The sequence below is a fragment of the Babylonia areolata genome, chromosome 21, assembly GCF_041734735.1.
Source record: "Babylonia areolata isolate BAREFJ2019XMU chromosome 21, ASM4173473v1, whole genome shotgun sequence".
In the NCBI taxonomy this organism is placed as follows: Eukaryota; Metazoa; Mollusca; class Gastropoda; order Neogastropoda; family Buccinidae; genus Babylonia; species Babylonia areolata.
The window spans coordinates 20,956,770-20,982,349 of NC_134896.1; the positions used below are offsets into that span (position 1 = coordinate 20,956,770).

Sequence of the window (25,580 nt, forward strand, 5' to 3'; positions counted from 1 at the left end):
TATTCTGCAAACATTCCAAGTACTTTGTATTCACTCAAGTCAGTCATAGATACACTGAAAATTATGCAACTACTATGGGATAACAAAAAACAATACAAAGTTGCAACAAACAGTACTGAACGTAACATTTTTATTAACCCCCACCCCCCTTTCAAATTCACACTCAACATGATTCAAGAAGAGTACTCACATTGCTTTACTCGGGACATTTGACACCCATTCATAATCCCACATGACAGCCGACACCAAGTCACGCCCCATCTTGTCCTTTGCTTTGGCATCAAAATTCTTACTCTTCTCTGAAAAAATACAAGTATAAGCATAACAAAAAATGCATACATTTTCTTTTTTCACAATATTTCAAAGTACACAGTAGAATTAAAACACATACATGCACGCACATACGCACACAACCAGTACTATAAAAGCTTAAAATTACCATTATTCTTCTAAACCTTCACATAATCTGTCTGCTGTCTGTACTCAATCCATTTTTCCACTTGGGATCTCAGTCAGTGGACACTGTCATCTTTCTCAGCCTTCTTAGACGCACACAGGCTTCAGGTGGTTGATAATGCTGTGTACTGGAGGTACTGTGAGATGTTCAGCCTTTTCTATCTGTCTCATCTTTGGGAAGATGAATATAGATAGGGTAGCCCTACTGGCTACATACCACAGAAATACAGATCAACAGCAAGATACCAAAGAAATGTGAAATAAGTTGTGCAAAGTGTGTAAGTACTCACCGATGAGAAGTCTGGCCAGAGCGACAGGCTGGTGGAGGATGGCACAGTACTGAACAGCAGTACAGCCCTGGCTGTCCACAGTGTCTACAGGGATGTCTTTCTTCAGCAGCTCTTCTGCCACCTGGCCAACACACATCATCATATGTTGTATAAAATGATTACTAGCCAACACTTCACACATCTGTCTCAATCACAAGGTGTCCATTGTATGGCAAGCACCAAAACTTTCTGCTCATATACACGTATGAAAATTCTGCTGTTTTTGCCCATTGGGTTTATCTATAAACTCGTTCAGGATGGCCAGTTTTCCTTCTTTCCCAGACAGATTATTTGAGGTCCTTGTTCATCAACTATACGAGGAGTTTGTATTACAGTCCCAGTTTGGTGACATATACTGTACCATGCCAAACTGATCATCAATCATAAATATTCATCCTGACTTGTACCAAAAACAACACACCAAATCATCTCTTGAACTACTTTGACATACTGACCAGCCCCCAACCACATAGGATGCTGAGTTGCTGTCTATATCGCCCAGCCTATCATATATTTTTATTTCTTTTTTCTTTTTTTTTTGGGGGGGGGGGGGCATGTTATCTTCATTATCCATCTCTACAATTTTAGAAAGTTCTGTCTAACATTTTAACAACTTCAATAGCATCAAAACAGTGCCATCATCACCTACTTTGTCAGTGAATGAAGTACTCCCTTGGCAAGCCATTGTTGACATGTTTGGAGTAAATGCACTCATGTGATTGATCAACTGCTCACTGACACACAACACAAAAGGTGTCTCCCAGCCCACAATAAACATTCACTGCTGAAAGGCTGATGATACTTAACTTGTAGTGATGAGAAGTCACAAGGGCAGCTAATCACACATTTTCAACTCACCAGAACCCAACAGTAGTCACTCATCTGAAATCGAGCCTGCAGGTGGAACACTATTCTCCAGTTTGGAGTTCATTTTCCCCATTTATTTCTAGATATGCAGAAAAAAGACAAGGTGTTCACCTGAAGCTGGTGTTCTTCATGAGCGCCGGCCTTGGTCTTGAGGGCCAGGACATGCAGCAAGGTCTGGTTGTCTTTGTTGACGCCCTGCAGGCACCGCTGATCAGGCACACGCTTCAGCAGTCTCAGCACCACGTTGAACTTGTTCACATTGAGGGCAGCCTGTAACCACACACATTAGGTCCTCTTTTTATCTCTCAACACTTTCTGCAGTTTTGTTTTTCTGAAGGCTGGCTCAGTATGTCTTTTCTCAGCATTATCAATAATGTTGTTCATCATGTCACGAAAAATTAAGTTGTTCAGTTGTATAAAAAGCAAGACTGTTGTTATCTCCTTTCAACAACTAACATGCAGCATTATGAGATATTGACGCTTTGGAAATAAATTAAAAGAACAGACAAAAACAGGGTACTTAAAACATATCAAATCAAAATTTCTCAGCTTGATATCTGGTGCCTATTTCCATCAAATTTAGAATTCACACAGAAATCACTGATGGAACTGTAGTGAAAACGACACCAGTTTCATGCTATGAGCTTTCCAACACATAACAAACTTTCCAATTTTGGAACAACAACAAAGAACAAACAATGAGGCCAGGAGAACAAACGATTATACCGTAAAGAGTGGTAACTCTCTCCATTCACGAGGTGTACAACTTCAACCGATGTGAAAACCGGTACTCCGCTTTGTCCCAAGCCTCTTTATTACTCTGTTTCTGGGGTCACAGATGCTTGGTTTTACAATCACATGCATGCCTGCGCCCACACATATTCACACACCAGAAACACAATCACATACCTCTATGATAGGAAAGCCAATCCCGGTTTTGTCCAACAAAAGATGAGCAACACCCTGCAGTTCAGAAGATATGGCACCCTGCAAAAAACATCTTTCACTGTAGCATCTCTCAGCAAATATGTCACAAATATAGTACACACAGTGTGAACTGTTGAATAGCTCAAATCGTTATTAACTAATGACAAATCTTACAGACTCTAAACAATTTAAGAATTTTTTAAATTTTTTTTTATTTTTTATTAAATCAACAGGTGTCTTCAAATGTCAAGTCACAGAAAAGGGTAGATAAGCTTTATCTGTTGGTGATAATTTATTCACCAAACCCCCCTGCTGGGATACCAGCAATGTTTCCACAATAAAATTAAATTCCTTCTTTTAACCTAAAGGCCCTGGGATTAGAACCCACAGCGCTCAGACTGAAAAGCCTACACAGTAACTGGTTGGCTGGGAGACTCAGTTTAATAAAGAGAATTTCACTGGTTGGAGAAAAGGGAAGGCTGCTTCCACTTATTTAACTCAAGAAGAAAACTTGCTGAACCCTAAACTTATTAAAAAAAAAAAGTTCTTTTCATGATTCCAGATTCAGAAAGAAGAACAAAACCAAAACACACAAAAAAGGGGTGGGGTAGGAGGTGTTACCAGTATTCACATATATAGATTAATATAATATTTTAGCTAACCATCTGAAACAAGTTTTATTTACAATGAAAGTTGTATGCAGGAAGAGGAACACTTTCATTCAAAGCAGCCCACATTTATCAGCATTTCATAACTATATGACAATAATACAAATCTAGATCAAAGATACAAACTTTCCCTATTTTCATTATGACTTTCCTGCTTATTTTCTTTCATAATACCAACTGACCTACTATAGGACAGGGATGTGTAAACAGCGTAAGTTGATAAAAATTATACTGTTGGCTTATCGCCAAAAAGAAATCTATCTGGATGTACTGAAACTTTGCTTTGGTTTGTGCTAGACAGTCTTAGCCACATCAGATCCACATTTCACTAATATCTAAACTACATTCATATCTGTCAAACTTTTACCCTATTCTGGTCTTTTCCATGACTTTACTGTACTGTAAGGGCAAGATAGTATATTGCTTCATTAACTGGAATTTTCAGTATATTCATTCCACTTAATTCAGGATTTTCTTCAAATATCGGTACATAAATAAGCATGTCCATGATGTATTCAGTGTCCTTTAGTCTGGTCTGTCCAGAATTCCTTTTTCTTTTAACTGCGAAACTGAACAAGAAACAGAATGTTACACTGTCTTAAAATGAATACTTAACCAAAAGCTTATTTGGCAACTACCCAAGAAATTCTTGCGGATCCAAAGGCTAAATGGAATAAACCGTTAAGTCTGGACACACAATGTAATCCAGGAAAATGATACCCCTATAACTTTCCTCAGCAAAGAATTCTTTTTCCTTCTACGTTTAATCCAAATTTGGAGTTAAGAAAACACATTTCCTGTGAAAATGAGTTTGCTAAGGTTTACCTGATACACACACACACATAACCAAATAACAGGTTATTACAGAATTGTCTGGTTCACAAAGTAAGCCAATGAACTGGAAGGAATTGAAGAGTGGAGGCCTGACCAGTAAATAAACATGCACATGAAATGAACCAACCTCAAAAATTGTGTGAGCAATGCGAGTTTTCTCTGGTTCTTTCTTCTGCATCTGCTGCTGAAGAGGGCGCCACTTTAACACAGGCTTCTCTTTCTTAGCTGATGGCGGTGGTGGTGGTGGTGGTTTGGATTCCACTGGTGGTTCCAGTTTGGGATCGTAGATAACAATGTCGTCGTCAACGCTGGCCCCTTGCTGAAGCAGCATGATCGCACAACTGGAGACAGAAACAGAGAGAAAAGAATATATATCTAGCTATATACATCTATGTATCTGTGTGTATGTATGTGTGTATATGTGTGTATATGTATATATATATATATATATATATATGTATATATATATATATATATATATATGCTGCTTTTATTTATTGAAGAAAATAAAGATTACTTGTCAATACCTTTGTTGTTTTATTACAAGACTCTTGAATCACAGACATTGATAAGTGTTCTCAAGAATGTCTGGAAGTCTTGATTAATGACCCTCAGCGTCTGCACTGAATCTTATCTGGAATCAATTCCACCTGCTTAAAAGTAAAAATGTGTTCAGAACCAACAGCTATTTATACCACAACACACCACAATAGAATTATATACTTTTTTCCAATTTATGTTTCTATCTTTTTAGTATTATCCCCCCCAAATATTTCTATCAGCCCTGGTGCACTTGGTAAAGATGCCCTTCTATTCTGTCAAGCAGCAACATTAATGTGTGCTGCATCATTACAATCAATCAAATGTTTCAGGTAAATTATAAAGAAAATGAGCTGTTCAAGGGCATTGTTGACATAAAGTCTATCAACATCTACATGCATGCATCTTATCCTCAAACATTCCTAAACAGCAATGACTCACCTATCTTTCCCATTTCTCACAGCCAGCGTCAATGGTGTATTCCCACTGTTGTTCTTCCTGTTAATCTGGGCTCCCCTCTGTGCAGAAACAGAGTATACTGCACAATTAGCTTCCTGGTTTTGAAATGACGTTTCCTTCAATATCATTCAGTTTGTACTTTATTACATGTCACCAACAAGAGGAATAAAGAGAAACAAGCACATTTTCAGAAATACAATAAAGAGTAGCAGCCTACTGTCCCTGTGAGACACTGTATGATTTCAACCGACTCAAATCAAGCAGTCTCAATCAGTGTGGCTCAGCACCAACCAAACAGGGTTTCATTGAAAATTCTGCATGATTTCTGAATCATTACAATCAAACATTAGTCTATTCAATTAGTATCAATGAATGAAATCCATTGACATAACAGATGTTTGATGTTTACAATGACAGAGAACAATTGTGTACACTGAACAGCACAAAACAAAACTGGCAAGGGCAGCAAAAAAGAAAAAGAAAAAAGAAGATGTTTATAGCAGTTACTCAAAATACATCTGCATGAGAAAACAACAGCTTCCGATTTAGATCAAAGCTTGGCATGGGTAGCAACAGTAATCGAAGTGGTCAAGTGATCAGAACATCAGGCATGTTCTGATCACTTATTCTGTCAAAAGAGATGAATGGGTCAGTCTCCAGCTAAACTTAATTCAATCCTCTTCCACAACGAAGCCAGGCTTATATCGGTCAAATGTTCCAAGTAATTAGCGTAAGGTTGAACTTGGAGTTGAACAATTTTGGTGAGTATAAATGCAAGTGCGGAACACATGAGAAGCCACCAGTTACCAGAACATTCTCTGCTACTTGTTCGCCAGTTATCCTGAGTCTGTCTATCCACCTGTCGAAACAACTTTGCTACAACATACACCTTCCCGTAAACCTACCCTGTTCCTGTTTACAGATACAGAATACTTTATTATCTCAAGAAGAGAAATTCACTCGTGGTGTATGCTACATAAACAATGTACGGTATGAACACACAAAAGGAATAAAATGCTCAAATGCCAAGTTAATGTGGGACCTCACAATCATTAACACCCACTGACAATGTATACATGTATAAAAGAAAATATGCTAAACTGCTAAGTTAATGTAAGCATCACTTAAAATAATCACAATCACACACATGCATAAATACCATACAAACTAAAACATAGACTTGTATACATGGTTAAATAAAGCTATGTAGCATTATTTAAAATCTAATACAAAATATAAAGTACACACGTACACATACATACACACACACATGTGCACGCGCATACATAGTAACAATAGTTGTGCATTAATATTGATCAATTATTTAAGAACTGAACTGAATGGGGTATAAAACTGTTGTGGGTTCTAAGGGTTTTCAGTCTGGGAAATCGGTAGCATTTCCCTGAAGGTAAAAGTTAATAATATTTTGATAGTATATGGCTGTCATCGCTTGTGATTTGTGTTGATTTTTGTTTCATCCATCGTCTGTACAACTCATTCAAAGGTTCTTGTTTGACACCAACTATTTTGCTAGACACATTACCCACCAACAACTTAGCTGCAACACACACCAGCCAGTCAACCAACCTGCAGCAGATGCATGCAGCAGATGGTGGCACCTGCAGAAGCCGCCATGTGAAGAGGGGTGTTGCCCATGTTGTTGGGTTCGTCCACCTTCTGATCCTTCATGGCTGAAGTCAGCAAGCTCAGTAGTTCAATGGGGTCTTGACCACAGCTGCACGTAAATGTCCCACATCATTCTTCACTTTTCTCATCTGACTGAACAGCTATAAGAATGCACACAAACACACACACTAAACTGTGTGTCTGGCAAGAAGTAAATCATGTTATTTTCTGTTGTGTGATACTCATAATCAATTAACCTTCTTGATAGCTAAGATGCATTTAAATCCAGTTCTAAATTACTCAATACATGCTGACTGATTATCTGGATACATTAAGTACAGCTGCAGAAAATCTTCCCATCAATAAAGCAGATACAGCAAGAGTACACACATCAACAACACAGCATCAAAAGTACACACATCAACAACACAAAACATAACCAGCAACAGGGAGTACACACATCAACAACACAGCATCAAAAGTTAACAACACAGCATCAAAAGTACACACGTCAACAACACAAAATGTCAACAGCAGCAAGGATTACACACATCATCAAAACAAAACATCACCAGCAACAGGCAGTACACACACATCATCATCAACACTAGACCTTACCTCTGGAAGACAGCGTGGATGGGCATGTAGCCATGCTTGTTCTTGACAAAGATGTCTCCTCTGTGCTCCAGCAGGAACTCCTCCAGCACAGTGCTGTCATTGGCATCTCCCTTGTTGCAAGAGACAGCCATGAACAGTGGCGTGGTGTCCGTGCTGTCCTTGTCATTGACGCTCAGCCCCTTGTCCAGCAGTGTCTTCAGCATCTCTATCACCTCCCCTTCAGCAGCTGCACAGAACACACGTTACTGCTGTATAGTTTTGTGGTTACTCTTTTGTCACAAAGAGATTTGACAGTGGTGAATTTGGCTGCTGTAACCCTGTCGGAAGCAGTTTTGCTACAGTGAGAGCACCATGTTTATTTTATTCTTTTCTGCCTGCAAGTGTATCTGTTGTCTTATCTATTTTTCTGTAGATTTTTGCCAGGAATGACCCTTTTGTTGCCATGGCTTCTTTTACATTGCGCTAAGTGCATGCTGCATGCGGGACCTGGTTTATCATCTCATCCTAATGACTATCATCTACACAACACTCAAGGTATAGTGCACGGGGAGAAAATACTGGCGAGTGTGGTTTCACTGGTAAGGCTTTCCTGGGGTATTCCACTGGGCTCTCCTTTTTGTGTAGACGGTATTTAGGTTGGGTATTTTGTCCTGTATGGGACCCTTTTTGCTGTCCGAGTCACTAACATCCAAGGCTTATGAAGAGAGGGGTGAGTGAGAGTAGGGGAAGTAAGACTGCGCTCCTTGTCCACATTTGCTGATAAGACCTGTCCATGCTGGATATATGATGGGGCTGGCGAGATCTCTGAGGGTGCTGCCAGCTCGACTTGGGAGGATGGTACGATGCTGGTGGGACATTAATCGACTTCAAGTGGTGCCTAGCTTTTGCAGTCAGACTTCAGCTTAGTTCCTGTAGGGGGAAAACTAGGAAATTTCAGATTTACTGAGTGTTGTACTGCCATTTTGGAATGGCCTCTATCTTTGAAAAGCCGTTTTTCTTATGTTGGTTTATTGTAATGGTAATTGGTTGAATGCTTGCTGGTTAAAACTTAGAAACTAGCATAAATTTTGTGTGGTACAATTCTCTTTGCCTGGAAGTGGCAAGCATTCTTCAACTGGAAATTTATTGTCTTGCTCGCAGTGTTACCCTGGACTAGTTGAGCCAAAGCCTGTGACAATTAGCAATCCCAAACACATGTAATCAGATTATCAATTCCCAATTTTCTGTCTTAAAACTATGCGACTCAAAACTCATACATGATTAACTCCCTGAAAGAGAAAACTGTAGAAGATGGTCCAGTTTTCTTCTTTTTCTCTTTTGGTGCATCAAGAAAAATTACCTTGCCAGACATCTACCACAGTAAAAGCTTACAATGGAATACACAGAACTATTCTCAAAAGATGTACACTGAAAGTAAAGAAAAACCCACAACACTGAAAGTAAAGAAAAACCCACAGACTTAAAAGGATACAATATTAAGACATACAAAGAAAAATAGCAAAGAACACCCCCCCCCACCCCAAAAGAAAAACCCAACAAAAACAAACCACCACCACCCTTCACCTGCTGTTATAATCAGATCTCAGTACATAAATGGGGAAGAGATAACAAGAGCGTAAAAGTAAAAACACACACTCAGATAACCAGGTAAAGCTGATGGATGAAGAAGTAGAGAGAGGACAGACAATACAGCATGGGACAGGCCAGGCCAACTCACTTCTGTCCTGAACCAGAAAATGCATCAGAGTTTGATGCGAGTCTGAGACCACTGCCTTTGGGTCTGCACCATATTTCAAGAAAAGCTTGACCAATGACAGACAACTTCTCTCCCTGTAACAAAGCAAATACAAAATGTTTATTACAAAAATTAAAAAAAAATTTTAAAAATGAGGAAGAAAAAAAAAGACATGCATCATGAAGTGTTTGCATATATCTGAACTGATTGTTGTTTACGCTGTTCAATTATTCAAATTTCATGTTATACTTCTAGACGCTCTTTAACATTTTTTTTTCAGAATAACATTCAAAGGAAACAGCCATTCCTTGGTGATCAAGCAATATGATACATTTTCATGTAGAAAAAATTCTTTCAGACAAATACAAATAAATAAAAAATGGTAACACTCCATTTCCATTGTCCAGATTTAATTTCCTCTTCCTGTATATTCTCATAGAAAACATGCTGCCAAATAGTTTGCTGATGACAGCACGAACATGGAGAGTTTTTCACACACACAGTTATTAACAGTTGGAAAACAACATATGCATAAGAGTCATTGGATGAACAAGACTCTATTATGGGTACAAAAATACTAAATGCCAGCTTACATTGCCAAATACAGACAGGGAGTGACAGCTTGATTAACACTGCGACTGAAGACCACATTGGGGTTTGCTCCCTTCTCAGCCTGAAACATAGCATTCAGGACTAAATTTTCTGCTCTTACCAAACAACTATTAAATCAGCAAGACCAAAAACGTTTCTCAAACCTACTAGTTTTGAAAATGCAATGGAAATATCCTGCACTAAGTGGAATAATAAATAAAAAGCATGAACAGAAATTACTGACAGTCTCTAAATGTCATCACTTCACAGCAAGATCACCCAACAATGAAAAACATTCTATAATTTAAAAATTTTTTTTTAGAAAAATTACTAGCATTTACAGATTTTACCTTTTGATCAATATAGCTTTTCTGGCATTGGTACTGTGTTGGGTTGGTAAGAGCTTTTTAAAAATATTTTTCAATGTTTAATACAATCCAATTTTCTACTCTATGAAATGATCAAAGCTCTCTCATCTCACCATTTTGAATAAAGATTTCAGCAGGAAGTGGATTTTATTTAAAATCTCTGGTTGCATAAGAGCAAATTCTTTATCAAATGAAAAAACATACATCAAATGAAAAATAAATAAATAAAATTTAAAACAAACAACTCAAACTTAAAATTAATAACAGTAATTAAAAAGCAAAGCATTTTTTTTATGTTCATTCTGAGAGGGTAATTCTCACTGGTTTATTCTCAATAAGCTGACGTAAGACACATACATAGTTGTTCATTTCAGCATACACATACATGTATCGCAAAAGGAAAAGCAACGCATGAACCCCCACACCCCCTCTTGGAAGAACAAAAACTCCACCTTGCCAATGGACCCAGCTACATACCAGAAGTCTGATTTTGTCTGCCGACTTGTTTCGTGCGGCCATGATGATGGGGGTCTCGTCGTTCAGGTTCTTCTTCTCCAGGTCAGGGTTGTAGCGCAGGATAAGGGCCAGACCGGGGTGCTTGACCTCCACCTCACCTTCCTTCACGGGCATCTCCGTCTGACAGTAAATCATCATGTGGGTGGCCGTGTATTTACCTGAGGACACAAACACACCTGGCTGAAGAAGGGTGAGGCAGAGGGAGAGAAAAGAGGGGTAGAGTGAGAAAGAGAGAGAAGGGAGGGAGAGAGAGAAAAAGAGAAGAGTACACCTATGGGTGCTGTGTGTTGTGTTGTGTTGTGTTGTGTTGTGTGTGTGTGTGTGTGTGTGTGTGTGTGTGTGCGTGTGCGTGTGCGTACGTGCGCACCTGGCTATGACAAAGCGAGTATGTGTATATGTATAAAACAAGCCGAGAAAAAAACAGCAACAACATAAAAGAAAACAATAATGCTGGTGAGAAAATGCATTCTTTGGTGTGAGTGCATGTGTGAGCATGTGTGTGTGTGTGTGTGTGTGTGTATTATGTGTGTGTGTGTGATAGTGAACAAAGTGAAGGCAATTTATACAGACCAAAAAAAGGAAAAATCTCTATTAGATGAAATATGTGGGGGTTGTTTGGGGATGCCAGACCTTCAATCTATCGAATAACCATATCCAAAAATCATTGCAAAGTCTATGTGTTTACTTCAATACAAATTCTAATTAACTCACACAGGGCAGCGTTCCGGATGACAGTACGCTATAGCTGTTTCGACAATTAAATTTTTTCCCACATTTTCCTCATGGGGTAGTGTAACAATCACAGCTACACTGGGCATTGTGAATGTGTCAAGGGTCAAATGGAAAGTTTCATCGTGTGATTCCGTAACAACAAACTCACCGGCAAGCCATTGACCTCGGCACCCCACACGACAAGCTAATCTGCATACGTATCAATGGTGTTGTAGGCGATACAAGTGGAAATTTTTTGGAGCAAACCATATCATGACAGCGGCTTTTTTCTGCTGCTGAAGAGATTGAAATGCTTCAAACTGGAAGTTTCGACATCGATGATGATGAAGATGTTGAATAAAGTATCTGCAGTGAAGAAAGCCAGCAAGAAGGTACTGACAGTGACTCAGCTTCTGAGAGCAGTGAAGAGGGAGGGGGGTGGGCGTACAACTGACATGAGGAGAGGGGTCAGTGGGTCAAGTACAGCGAGTTTCATTCAGTTACTTTGTTTTGTATTTAAAAATTTTTTTTTTTCCTAACCCTAACAAATGGGTCGTCTGTAGGGAAAAGGGAGAAAACTATTCATCCCGAGTGAGTTGAAAAAAGAGGCAAGAAAGAAGAGGCAACATTGTTAGTTTGTATGCCATTGGCAATAAGACCAACAGTAGACTAGACTGAGGATAAAATACCACAACATTATCTTTCTTTTTGCAGGTACACAGGCTTGATGCAATTACATTTGTACAGCACCTGAACATATTTAGTGTGATTTTTCCAACAGCACAGCCCTGATGCAACTCTAAATCTTTACCTCACTATACAAGCACATACGTAAACAAACACTTATTGATCTGGCTCTCTCTAAAAAAAACAACAACATATACACACACAAACAACTGCACAAGTCCACACATGAAGGTTAACTCCAGGAATCATGTAATGTCTGATTACACAGATTCTCTTCAGCTTCCTGACAGCATGCACATACACTGACACACATACACACACACACAGCTGTCAAAACTTATAACCCTCACCTTCTGGGACATATGTTGGCTCTTTTGCATCTGGGATATTCTTTTCCTTCACAGCAGTGTTGATATCAGAACCAGCAACATCAATAAGAGCTTGGATAAAGCTGCGTCCATTTTTCTGGTCGTCTTCCACCCTGTTTACACCTGGATTTCTGGGCACCTGGTAGGTCCTATACACCTGCATAATTATACATAATCAACACAATGAAAGGTACCACTGCAGCAATTCAAAAAGGACAAACAGCTCAGTTCAGTTCAGTCACTCAAGGAAGCATCACTGCATTCAGAAAAAATCCATATATGCTACACCACAACTGCTAAGCAGATTCCTGAACAATAGTGTAACCAAATGGGCTTTGGCCTTGAGGGAAAACTAAATAAAATAAAATAAATGAATAAATAATGAAATAAATCAATAAAAAAAAACAACAACAAAAAAACCCCACAACAAAACAGCATCAATATGGCATATGACAAACAGCAGTAACATGAACAATTCAAGCCTTCCGATTTACTTGCTACCTTTTACTACAAAGCAGCATCTTCAACACCCCTGGTGGGCCCCAAACACTAACCTGACAGGCTCGAAGCAAAGGGGTAAAGCCCAGAAAGTCTGTGTCTGCTGCCATCTTTTTCAAGGCATCCTTCAGGCTCTGCCGGGGCTCCGCAGGTGGCTGAGCATTGCTGGCATCTCCCGCTCCATCCGCTATGGCATCCACCTCCATCTTGTCCTCCCCTGATGCTGCCGTTGAGCTCTTCTTGTCCCCTGAGGCGACGGAGTCGTTCTGTGACTGTGGAATCATGTAGGTGTATTAAAGCTGAGATGTGCTAACACTAAGTATGTTTGAGTTGTTTGAGACAAATGTGCAAAACTGGATCACTGTGAAAAAAAAGAAGACTGACATTACTTGTAGGCCTAATCAACATATATATTAAAACATACACACAAACAACTGCAGAGCAAATGCAAATTAACATATATCAAAACACACACATACACACACATAAACAATTGCAAAGCAATCATCAAATATCACCTATGCCTCAATTGCAATGTTCAACACTGAAAATATTGTCGAATGAATGGATAAACCATTTGCAAAGATCCAGGTTTTGACATGCACAACCAACAGACCTGGAGGAATCTGCTGAACAGTTCTTCATTGCAGCACACTGACGACTCTTTACAGAGCTAAGGATGATCAAGTTTTCAAAGTACCCCCCACCCCTGCCCTCCAGACACACAAATATGACGTAAAAACAGAAAACAAAATGAACGTTTTCAAGTCTTCGTTATTTGCCTTAGCAACAAAACGTCAAAAACAGCACATTACTACCACACTTAAAATCAAAGACTGACAAAAAGGGAAGAAAGAGAGACAGACCAGGAGAAAAAACAGAAAAGCAGTATCAAGACAAAATTCCTCCTACCGCACGTCTCCTGACCTGTCCTGCCAGGATGTAGATGAGTTCAGTCATAGGGGTGGTGCAGCACTGCTCAGCCAGCGTGTGCAGTAGGTTCTTCTCCTCCTCATTCTTCTCTATGGGAATCTCCGCCCCATGCTGCACCAGCATCTCCACCAGCTTGAAGTTCACCTGAGCATACACACACAAATTTGATACAGTAACAATAATAATAATAATGGGTCATTTTTTCCCCTAAAAATATGTTTGATCTATCATACCGTGACCCACTGGAGCAGACTCCAGCATAGGTCTGATTCCTGTTGTGTGCAAAACTACTACCCCAATCATGCCAAGAAATTTGTTGTTGTGGCTAGTGATCTCCCTTAGTACATGATCCACCCACTGTACACTAATGCAGTGCCCTCTTGATGGCAGCCATCTTCCTCTCCCGCACCTGTGCTTTTATATAGTACCTTTCCATGTAAATCATGCTCTGTTGCAATGCACGATGTAAAAACCGATGTGGAAAACATTTAAATATTCAAATGGCAACTTATACATATGCCCCGGTAAAGACATCCAATGGAACACTCAACACTGATTCATTTACATACACAAAAACATCACACAGAACACTCATACATCACAATACCTACATGATGTATCTTGTATTACAATCACAGTGCACCAAACAAAAACACAGATGACAAACAGTCAATTAGCTGATGCAGATTTTTTTTTTTTTTCAGATCTTCGTTGAAGTCCAGTTAGTTTATTGTTATAATTGTTAGTTGCTCATTTTAAAGATGTTTGATTGTTAAATCTCAGTGCTTATGAGCTGTCTTTTCAACAGAACTTCCCCCACTTGTTTAAACTAATAACAGACTTTATCAATGGATATTTTCTGAAACTGGAAAAAATACGTGTGTGTGTGTGTGTTTAGAAGAGGTAGAGAGACAGCAAGCGAGCGTGAGTGCGCACATTAGGAATTAGGACAGGACTGACATTTGTAAAACTTCCTGAAAATGGGTGGGCCTAGGACTGCTTTGGGTTCCTAGTGGAGTGCAGGGGTAACTCTCCTCAAGGGGTTTAGGGGGGCATAGCCTGATGGAGCTGCTGGCATTTAACTTTTCTTAAAAAAATATAAAAGGACAAACCAAAAAAAAAAAAAAAAAAAAAAAAAAAAAAAGTCAAACCACTGACCTGAGCAAGCGCCAAAGAGACAGGTGTCTTGCCCACGTTGGTGGGCTGGGAGATGTCACAACCTGCGTCGAGCAGAATGTTGCCCACCTTGAGACTGGTCTCCATGGCCTTGTCACACACTAAGGGAGACTGCACAGATCACAATCAACAGTCAGAAAGCAACAGAGCAAACACACTGGCTGTAGCTAGCGCCAGTCTTACAAAACAGACTCGTCTCCATGGCCTTGTCATGCCCCATGAAAGACCGCACAGTAAATGCTGTCAGCATGCGGCGGAGCAAACACACTAGCTGAAGCCAAACCAGTTTTACACAATACAAGATAACCTCCCTCCCCTGCCTCTTCCTTGTTATGCATGCGTGTGAATGACTGGTGTGAAAGCCCTTAGATTTGTTTCTGCACAAGATTCAGCACTATATAAATACTATCATTATCATATTCATATAACACTGAACATGCTCCGCAAACAAATTATCAGTGCTACATACACAGAAACAGTTCTCAGGATTATGAATGACAACCACTGACCTGTTACTTGGTGTATAGTTGTATCTGGGGTACATGGAATGTATGTAAGATATGTGCATGTTTGTGTGTGAGTGTGACACACGCAACTATATGCATGGGTGGGCATGGCTTGTGTAGGAGTTTCAATGTGTGTGTGCATGCAGACTTCTGTGACTGAAACTGCATGGGTAGGACTGTGAAGGGGCGAGTTTGAATTAGTTTTCTTTGCTTGCATATTGGAAAAAATTGAGTGAACTCACCCACTGGCTCCCTTTCAACTTGATGTTATTGGCACACAGGTGATGTAACTGAAACAGACAGAAATATTTTTTGAAAACAAACGTGTATTTCAATGAGATCATTTGTACAAAAATGCATTTCATCTAATTCCCACTACAAATACAGCATTCACATATATCAAATGTCCAACCTTTGTGCATGTGAATATGCTCACTGTGTCCCTGGACACAAAAAATGAATCGGGTGTGGCTGTGTATGGGGAATTTGGAACGAGCAGTGTGGAAGTAATGCCACTAAAATGGTGCAGATAATGGGGCAGGAAAAAAAATCTCCATTAACCCGGGGGCAATCCATTCTTTTTGCCTTTGCAGCTGATTTCAATATAACATGTAACCCTTACAACATCAGCTGTTTGAATAGTCGCAGCTTCCAAAAGCAGCGGCTTTGTCTTAACAGTAGAGCTGGGGATATGCCTACTGGATTGTAATACCACTTTCAAATACAAAGAAATGGTGCCAAACAAAGAGCCAGGGAATCCCTATCAAGTCAAAGAAGATGACTTGCCCTGTGGCTACCAAGAGGTCAAGACACTCTCCCCTTTTTAATTGATCAGGATGGTACATAAAAATTAAATGCTACACTGGTGCTCTTCGGGCTGTTTCTATGCAAAAACGCAACCAAACAAAACATAAATATGAGCAGTGTATTCAGCTGTCATGCACTTAACTTGTGATTCTGATTCCACTCCCACTTGAAGTGCAGAAAGCCCCATAAAAGTCTACTGTCACGGTGGTGCTCTGATAAATGGGAAGAAATCCTGCATTTGTGGGCTGCAACTCCCATGTTCACTCGTATGTATGAGTGGTCTTTTACGTATATGACCACTTTTTACCCCACCGTGTAGGCAGCCATGCTACATTTTCGTGGGTGTACATGCTGGGTATGTTTTTGTTTTCATAACCAACAAAACACTAACATGGATTACAGGATCTCTTATGCACATATTTGATCTTTTGCATGCATATACAAATAAAGGAGGTTCAGGCACAGCAGGTCTGCACATGTGTTGACACGTGTGAATGAAAAAGACTACCCTTAACCAATTAGGTGTGCCTGAAACTGAGGACCAAACTCAGTACGCTCAGGGGGCAAGAATTCAGCACTCTAAGCATTCAGCATTCAGCCACCACACCCGTTGGGACAAAATCATGTCACTCACTGCAGTGTATCCTTCAAGGTCAGGAACAGTGGGGTCAGCTTTCTTCTCCTTCACCAGGTAGGAGATCTGGTCCTCCAGGCCTGGCTGCAGACGGCTGGAGGCGGCGATGCTCACCAGGGTCATACCTGCCAACCACACACCATGCATATCACTGGATAAGTCTCAACACTCAGCTTATATCACAGATTGATGTAAGTTTACAGTTGGGCCAACAGCAGATTGAGAGCTGTATTATCAATGGTTTCACTGTTGCAATGGGAAGTCATTTACAGCTTAGTAATTTATGAAGGACTATAACTCTCAAACAAGGAGGCAAAACTCCACTGGCTCTTAGTGCTGCAGCCTTGGGGGCTAACTGGCCTTTGGGAACCACCCCAAATACCGACTGTCCTAAACCCCTCTTGGCCAAGAGAGTGGGGATGTAACCTGGGCAAGACACTCTCCACTATAATCAAATTCAAGCCCAGATAGTCGGGACAGCAGTTGCCTCTTCTGTTCTGATGGTCATTGTTGAACACGACTATTATACATACATATCACTGTGAGGCAAAAACTTTGTCCTGATGACAAACTAATGCATCGGTTTCTGTTTCATTGCTCTAATAGTTCCTATCTTGGTTTTTTACATACACATTTTTTTTTTAATCATAAGTTTTTGTGTTTTATCACCCTTCCAGTGCTCTTATTGTTCTGTTCCTATGTTGGTTTTTCAATCTTAACTTTTTGTGCTTTACCACTCTACTTCAAACTGCTCACATCCCATGCTTGATGATCACAGAGTAGACAGCATTACAATAGGTTCAGGTCAACATCACGGCTTCAACAGCACATCTTCAAACTAGTTTGATACAAACTTCTGAATCAACCCCAACACTAAATCAAACCTACAATCCAAATTGCATGACAAATCACATGCAATTCCTGATCAATTATTAGTGTTCAAAATTAGTGATAAACAACAGTTTACAGTACACCCTCCCCTCCCCCAACCCTCTCCTCTGACAGAAAAAGAAGAGAAAAACAGAGGACGAAATAAAATACAAAATTTTCAATTATTCAGGACTTGAAACAGGAGTATACTTAAACTCTTGACCGAACAACCATGACAGGGAGTGGAAACAAAAACATGAACCTATGGCTGCTCACCTTTGTCATCTCTGAAGTTAATGTCAGTCTCTGGCAGGTTCAGCAGGTAATCCACAATGCCTGGGTGACCCTTCAAAAAGGCAATGGCCAGCGGGGTGGTCTGTAACCAGCACAAAGTCATATGGACTTTAGTATGAAAATAAAAACAAAACAAAAAAAGGAATTCCTTGGTGTACTAACCATGTGGCAAAAAAGACAATACAGAAGTTCCTTGGTATATTCCCTGTTCGCAACCCAAAAATGAAGGTTTCAAGCTAAAATACTGGGTTTTTTCCATACCCACTTTGAACACGGTTCTCCGTAGCATGTATTCCATCAGGATAACCAGAATCACTTCATTTGTTCAACAACATCACTTTCATTTTCTATCACGCTTATGAATTGATATTCTCAACGTTATGCTGAAAATCAAAATTCTTCCCAACTCTTCTGTAAGGTACGTCCTGGCAGCCATGTTGACATGCTCAACAGCTTTTTGCTTTACAAAACGCAAAGACTGCATCAAAATACAGCCAAAACTTGCTGAGATTTTGCTTTGAACATTCATCAAGGTAGCTGCAATTTGCAAGGAAGTAAGTGTATGCAAATAAGTGGCTTGACAGTTGATAATGCAGATACCCCTCAGCCGTGGATATATCTGCAGTCAGAAGTGAAAGGCTTAACAGACAACACCACATTAAACCATTCACACGAGACAGTACACTATTTGACAAAAAAGTGGTTTGCTTGCATTTCCACTTGACATTACTTCATTAGAACACCTTTACCTTCCAGTCATTATCCACGTTGTACTTTGCACCAGCGTCCTTGATGAGCAGCTTGAGACAGTGGTACCACCCATATGCAGCAGCGTAGTGGACCAGGGAGTTACCCGAGGAATCCTTGCGGTCTGGGTCAGCGCCCAGGTACAGGAGGTAACTGGCCACATTGGTGTTGCCATTGATGACAGCATGGGTCAAAGCTGAACGCTTCAGTTTGTCTGCAATGCACAAGTAGTTGTTTGTTAAAGTAACGGTGCCTGTCGAGTCCTTATACGTGTGTGAATAGTAAACACTCTGGCTTATGTGTAGTGGAATATAACAATCAGTCAAAACCAGGTATATAAGTCTGTGGTTATTTGTCCAGATATCACTCAATCAAATTTGTGTTGAAATACTTCAAAATCAATGCCATGGTTAGGTCTGTGGTGAACATATATTGTCTTTAGCATAAAGCTCTGTCAAGCCTGTACTAAAATAGGTTAAAAAAGAATATTCTTCGACATCAACACTGTAAGAAAAATGTGAATTTGTTTCCCTATCCAATGAAAATTTATACCAAAGTAAAAGTATTAGTCTTTTCAGTGTATGTGTTTTAACCACGAAAGAAGAATTTCGAATAGAAAACACATACACACAACCCACAACTGATGATTAGTCAGATTGTCAAACTAAACATGTACAAAAGACTTAAGCCTATAACAAATGACACAACTATAACTACCTATTACAAGTGGATATAACAAACCATCAACGGTTACTACAGAATATCCTTCACTTTCCTACAGCCTGAACACAGAAAACCCAGGCGATGACAAGTGGATTGCTGTCCTAGCAGTAACGCGCACACACTGGAAGTGCAACAATATGCGGGCAACAGATCAAATCCCACTCTCTCCAGAATTTTCTTCCCCACTGCTAAAGCTTGAGTGGTGGTCCGGAAGCTAGTTATTCTGATCAGACAATAAACCAAGGTCCCAAGTGTAACATGCACTTTGTGCATGTAAAAGAACCCACAGCAACAAAAGGATTGTTCCTGGTAGAATGTAATTTTTTAATTAAAAAAACAAAACAAATACACTTGCAGACCCCAGACCCCCCCCCCCCACACACACACACACAGGAATCCATAACCAGTGACACAATATTATACTATGGCAACACACTCCTTGGGGGACAGCAGCCCGAATTTCACACACAGGAATCTGTAACCAGTGACACAATATAATACTATGGCAACACACTCCTTGGGGGACAGCAGCCCACATTTCACACACAGGAATCCGTAACCAGTGACACAATATAATACTATGGCAACACACTCCTTGGGGGACAGCAGCCCACATTTCACATACAGGAATCCGTTACGAGTGACACAATACTATACTGTGGCAACACACTCCTTGGCGGACAGCAAACCGAATTTCACACAGAGAAATATGTTTGTGACAAACAAGTAATACAATACAAATAGAATACAAAAGAGTAATACAACATCATTCAATACAATTCAGTTTCTCAAGGAGGCGTCACTGCATTTGGACAAATCCATATATGCTACACATCTGCTAGGCAGATGCCTGACTGCAGCATAACCCAACGCGCTTGTCAGGCCATGAGTGCATGCTTATACATATTTGTGTACCTATCAGAGTGGATTTCTTTATACATAAATTTGCCAGAGGACAACACTCTCATTGCCATGGGTTCTTTTTCAAAGTGCCAACTGCGTGATGCACACGGGACTTTGGTTTCTCGTCTCATCCGAAAGACTAGACACTCAGTCGGCTTTTCCAGTCAAACTTGGGAGAAAGGGCGAGAGTAGGATTTGAACCCACACCCTCAAGGACTACATATAAGACAACCCCTGCATACCCAGCAGCTCTATGGACGCCCCACTCTGCACCAGGAGGCGCACCATGTCCAGACAGCCCCGCTGTGCAGCCAGCATGAGGGGCGTCATCTTGTCCCTAGACGCCGACAGCTGCTTGTTCACGTTCACCTCGTTCTTCAGCAGAACCTTCAGCACCTCCTGCAGGTCAGAGGATAAAGGTTATGTCAACAACACTGAGCGCCCGAACGGGACAAACTCTACACTCGAAAAACCTGAAACAAGCAGGCAAGACATGCTCTTTTTTTTTTTTTTTTTTTTTTTTTTAAATTGAGAATAAAACAGATATCGCTTACTTAGCCCTTTTGACTTTCAATAGGATTTATCCATAGATCATGACTAGCTTTGTCCACAGTTATGTGCCCACACATTCAGATGGATCTTTTGTATTGTTTTAAGTCGCATTCCAGAGTAAACCCTTATGCCTCTGATCGTTGTGAGCATGTTTGCAAGAGACAGATAGGCAGAGAAACACAAAGAATAGTGTTGTGGTGAGTCAGGGATGCAAAGGGAAGGTAACCTACTTCGGGAGGTTATCAGCCGTAGCTACTTTCGTTTTCTCCGCATAGGCGGGTAGTAGTTTGCACAGGACAGGATTCAGAGCCCTGCCGGAGTCTGCACTAGTGGGTCACGGTCAGGTTTGTGTAATTAAATAAGTGTCTGTATATACAGTACATAACTTAAGCTACTGAATTTGATTAAAGCATGCAAACATGCTTATAAGAATACAAAGGCCCCCCCCCGCCCCTCCACTCCCCGAGTGTGACTGCTTACAAGCCCGGGGAATGGGGTGATAAAAAGGTTATACACATAAAAGCCCACTCATGTATGAGTGAACGTGGGAGTCACTGTTTAAATGAAGAAGAAAAAGAAGAGTATCAAAGTGTACGAATGCACAACACAATATCATCTCTTTCTTTTCTCCACACAAATAAACCATGATCCATTCAAAAAGTAAGAAAGCAATCATAGCTACAAAAAAACATTTTCCCCCCAGCTACATGAGAAAGGTTGTATCAAACCAACCATGTGTCCATTCATGACGGCTAGATGGATAGGGCAGAAGGAATTGCGGTTGCCACGGTTGATGCCTCCAACGCCCCATTTGCTGATTGTGGCATCACTTTCACTCTCTGGGCAAAAGAAATATGAAAAAAAAACCACCTTTCATCACAATCTTCCTAACATAAAAACAACAACAAAAATTACTATGCCACAGTATCCAGCAACCTTAGTATAAAAGGTAAAAACCGCTTTAAAATAACAAGCTCTAACAAGCTTACAATGAATCATAAAGCAACAACCTCTGACAAGCTTAAAATGAATCATTAGAACAAGAGCCACTACAGGTTTTCTTCTATGCAAAATATCAGTTCGCAGAGAATACATTTTCTAAAATATCTGGATAGGTGCACTTGCCATGAAGTTTAACTCAATCACATTACCACTACCATCACATTACATTTAAGGAATACATATCAATTAACAGGCTGGTGTTGAGTGGAAGGTTTACATAAGTAAGACAAGCTGCAAACCTTAGCTCACAAACTTACTGGTTGCCTCAGAATGTTTGAGAAGAACCGTGACGTTGTGGGCTCGCCCAGTGGCACAGGCTCTGTGCAGAGGCAAGTTACCCTGTTTGTCGATATCTGTAATAATGGCTCCCCTGTCAACAAACACAAAAGTCACAGACTTAAAAAAAGAAACAAGCACACAGTTAACAACTGCGAAAACAATGACTGTGCTTCCTTTTCATTTCACTTACAACAAAGATACAGTCTACAACATTAGCAATACAACTCAAACCTGTGATATATACCTGTAATAAATACCAGTGTTAGACCTGTCCAAAGTAAAAAAAAAAAAAACAGTAGCGATCAAAATGTCCTTTACATCTGGTTGAAAAGTGTTTATTGTGAATCAATAAATAAACTAAACCCAATGAAAACAATCAAATCAATCAGATACTGCTTTGAGTCAGTTCAGAGATCAACAGAGCAAAGCAAAACAGTAAACACAAAAGCAAAACAGAAAAGCAACTGACTTTGAGAGGAGAAACTCCAGGGGTTTGGTCCCTGAGCAGGCAGCTGCGAAGTGAATGGGCCTCCTGTTGGCGCGGTCCATGAGGTTGATGTCAGGCTCCACATCCAGAAGTCGCTTTAGGTACTTCACGTTGGGGTTGATGGCCGAACAGTGCATCGGGCTGATCTGTCAACACCATGCCAACGTCAACTATCAGACAGCAGAGAACATGAAGACCACGAAACACATCCAAACTAAATTCACCCCTCACTTGAAGGCTGAAGATTGAATTGATAAATCACAACTGTACTAAAAAGAACAAAGAATCTTTGGCTTCAAGAAATATCAGAAAAACATCCACACTTTCCAACACACATGTAGGCCTCCTCCCAAACCTTTGAAAACAACTCCTCTAACTCCTCCTAAGTCTTCATAACATGATACCCCAACAGAACTCACATGACACTTATGATCAATAGAATAAAACATGTCAAAGTAAACCTAACATTCTTGGTATGTTAACTTCAAAACCACTGGTGGATAATTGTGACATCTGATCTCTCACAAACATTTTATGGGAGCTGATTTCATACTGATGGCTTAATAAGTTTATATTAAAATTTTATTATGAAGCAACAGTGAACACTGAATATTGCTATTATGCACACCTCCACTGGAGATATTATCTGGTACTTCAACTTTATTTTCAGTGTAACCCTGATAACTGAATACTTGTAATATAAAATGGATATTACTTACACGAATTACTTGCCATATGTAAGCTATCATAAACATAATTAAGGTGAATTATGGTTGAGGGAATGCTAAATATTTACAACATGCTAGCTACAGCAGGAACTACTGGTAAAGTTAACTATAATGACTGCAATGTCACACTTTTTCTTTTTGACAACTCTTTTGTAATACGAAAACCCAGTTTTAAGTCATTGTAAAAAAAAAAAAACCTATGTAAGCACATGAAAATTTCAACTTCAAGTCCCAGTCAAAGCATCTGATGATTCAAGGATGGCAGAAAATTCTCTATCTTCCAGATCAAGGGATGTGCCTGAACACCTTTGTATCTAAATGAAGATCAAATACTCATGTCATATCAAAGATCCCATAATTCATGTAAGTGTTCATAGGTTAACTCAAACATTCCCAGCATGCACCCCCCTGAACATGAGCATAGCTACCTTATGGCAGAGTAAATACGGTCATACACATGAAAATCCACTCATACAGAGTGAACATGGCAGTTGCATACCAAAACTAAAAGAAGCCTTTCTTGTAAGTTGCTGAAAAACCACATCTGATTATTTTGTTTGTTTCATGCTTTCTGAAGACAATTTTGATCAAAACAGCTTCTTACAAGCCCCCCCCCCCCACCCCTCCCTCTTTATAATCTTTTTGAAACTGTTAAAAATTCCCTTTATTTCTATGTGCTCTCGTACATCTTTCAATACAAACACGCATACTCACAAATAATGTTTCTCCACTTTCAAGAGAAAAGACAGATGTGTTTTTCCAAGGGCTCAGCAATAAATAAGCAATAAATTCCATGTCACTGAATTATACCATCAATGAAACTGGTATTCAGATATGACTGAAAAGAAGTTCATACCGCTTTGTTGTCATATGGCTTCTTTCTTACAGATGCCCCCAAGATCTGTGGTCGTAGATCTTCATTCTCAAACCGTAAGACCTATTAAACATACCATCAATAAACAGTCAGTCACTCATATGTAAATAACAATCAGAAGCAAACATAAAGTTTAAATGGTCACGCATACATAATTATGTAAAAAGTTAGAACTGAGTAGCACTGACAAGTCTACAAACAAGCAAATCAAAAGTGAGAATGAACTTATCATTACCTTACATTTTAATAATTCACAAAACTGACAGCCTTACACCCATAGCTACTACAAATATATTCATGTAGGAATATCATTTAATAATCATACTTGGACAATTTCTCACAATCCACTGTGCAATCAGAATTTGTAAACTCATAGTGAATAAAAACAGTACATCTAAATTACTCAACAAAAATAACTATTTTGGTTGTGACACAGGTGACTTCTTTCATGTTCAAATACTCAAATTTACTTAGCATTGAAACACACATACACACAACCGTAAGAAACAGAGTCTAAAAGACTACTGTGATACCCACTTAATTTAACAAAGGAAAAATATATTCATTTCAAAAGAAAGAAATACTGTGGAGCAGATATCTTGAAAGAGAAACAAGTTTTTAAAAAATCTGAATTTATATGTATTAGCATAAACACACAAAAAAAGGAACACACACACACACACACAAAAACCAGGCTTCTCTCTCACAAGGTACATACATCCAAGTGCAACTGGAAGACAAAAAAATAATCCATCTAATTTACCTCATCATGAAGGAAATTGAACCCGTAGCCACCAACTCTCACAGCCTCCGACACCAGTTTGGCAGCGACATCCCTATGGCCATTTTCTATAGCCAAGTGGATGTTTTCAAAGCAGCGCTCCATCTAAAAAAAGAACATGGTTAATCAGTCTAACTCAAACACCCCTAAATTTCACCTCACCTTTGCCTGCTGCCCCACACCTATAAAGGACAATGTCATAATTATATTTTTTTCAGAATTCAAAACTACAGTCATGATTGTTCTGCATGAGAATGAAGAAAATCTGCATGACTGTATAGCATGACAAACATTCTGAAAAATCAACAAGTCAAGTGACCAGCTTGCTGTCGCATCAATGGATTATTTCAACCTTGTACATGTCAATGACCAACAAGAAACCTATACATAAGGTTTTATGAAGGACATAAAACTGATAAAGCAATACAAAGAATAAAATGGGGGAAAGAAAAAAATAAGCAGGTGAAAGGAGAAATACATGTGTAG

General features: G+C 39.7%; 1 protein-coding gene across 3 annotated transcripts in view; it reads right to left on the reverse strand.

The window, feature by feature from the left end:
* Window positions 1-25,580, reverse strand: part of LOC143296161 (poly [ADP-ribose] polymerase tankyrase-like) — a 73,996-nt gene that overhangs the window by 21,750 nt on the left and 26,666 nt on the right. For 2 of the 3 annotated variants that reach the window (XM_076607970.1, XM_076607968.1), the window contains 25 exons: window positions 25,077-25,199; window positions 24,296-24,376; window positions 22,694-22,857; window positions 22,203-22,315; window positions 21,676-21,782; window positions 20,634-20,790; window positions 18,768-18,979; window positions 18,001-18,100; window positions 16,855-16,979; window positions 15,656-15,703; window positions 14,890-15,018; window positions 13,711-13,875; window positions 12,855-13,070; window positions 12,283-12,457; window positions 10,496-10,692; window positions 9,653-9,732; window positions 9,042-9,154; window positions 7,325-7,550; window positions 6,668-6,815; window positions 5,063-5,139; window positions 4,209-4,422; window positions 2,562-2,639; window positions 1,764-1,922; window positions 747-867; window positions 191-299 (listed from right to left, as the gene is read on the reverse strand). In XM_076607970.1, coding sequence (XP_076464085.1) covers window positions 191-299; window positions 747-867; window positions 1,764-1,922; window positions 2,562-2,639; window positions 4,209-4,422; window positions 5,063-5,139; window positions 6,668-6,815; window positions 7,325-7,550; window positions 9,042-9,154; window positions 9,653-9,732; window positions 10,496-10,692; window positions 12,283-12,457; window positions 12,855-13,070; window positions 13,711-13,875; window positions 14,890-15,018; window positions 15,656-15,703; window positions 16,855-16,979; window positions 18,001-18,100; window positions 18,768-18,979; window positions 20,634-20,790; window positions 21,676-21,782; window positions 22,203-22,315; window positions 22,694-22,857; window positions 24,296-24,376; window positions 25,077-25,199 — 3,437 coding nt within the window. The remainder of the gene's footprint in view (window positions 1-190; window positions 300-746; window positions 868-1,763; window positions 1,923-2,561; window positions 2,640-4,208; window positions 4,423-5,062; window positions 5,140-6,667; window positions 6,816-7,324; window positions 7,551-9,041; window positions 9,155-9,652; window positions 9,733-10,495; window positions 10,693-12,282; window positions 12,458-12,854; window positions 13,071-13,710; window positions 13,876-14,889; window positions 15,019-15,655; window positions 15,704-16,854; window positions 16,980-18,000; window positions 18,101-18,767; window positions 18,980-20,633; window positions 20,791-21,675; window positions 21,783-22,202; window positions 22,316-22,693; window positions 22,858-24,295; window positions 24,377-25,076; window positions 25,200-25,580) is intronic. The other variant, XM_076607969.1, reaches the window with a different exon arrangement.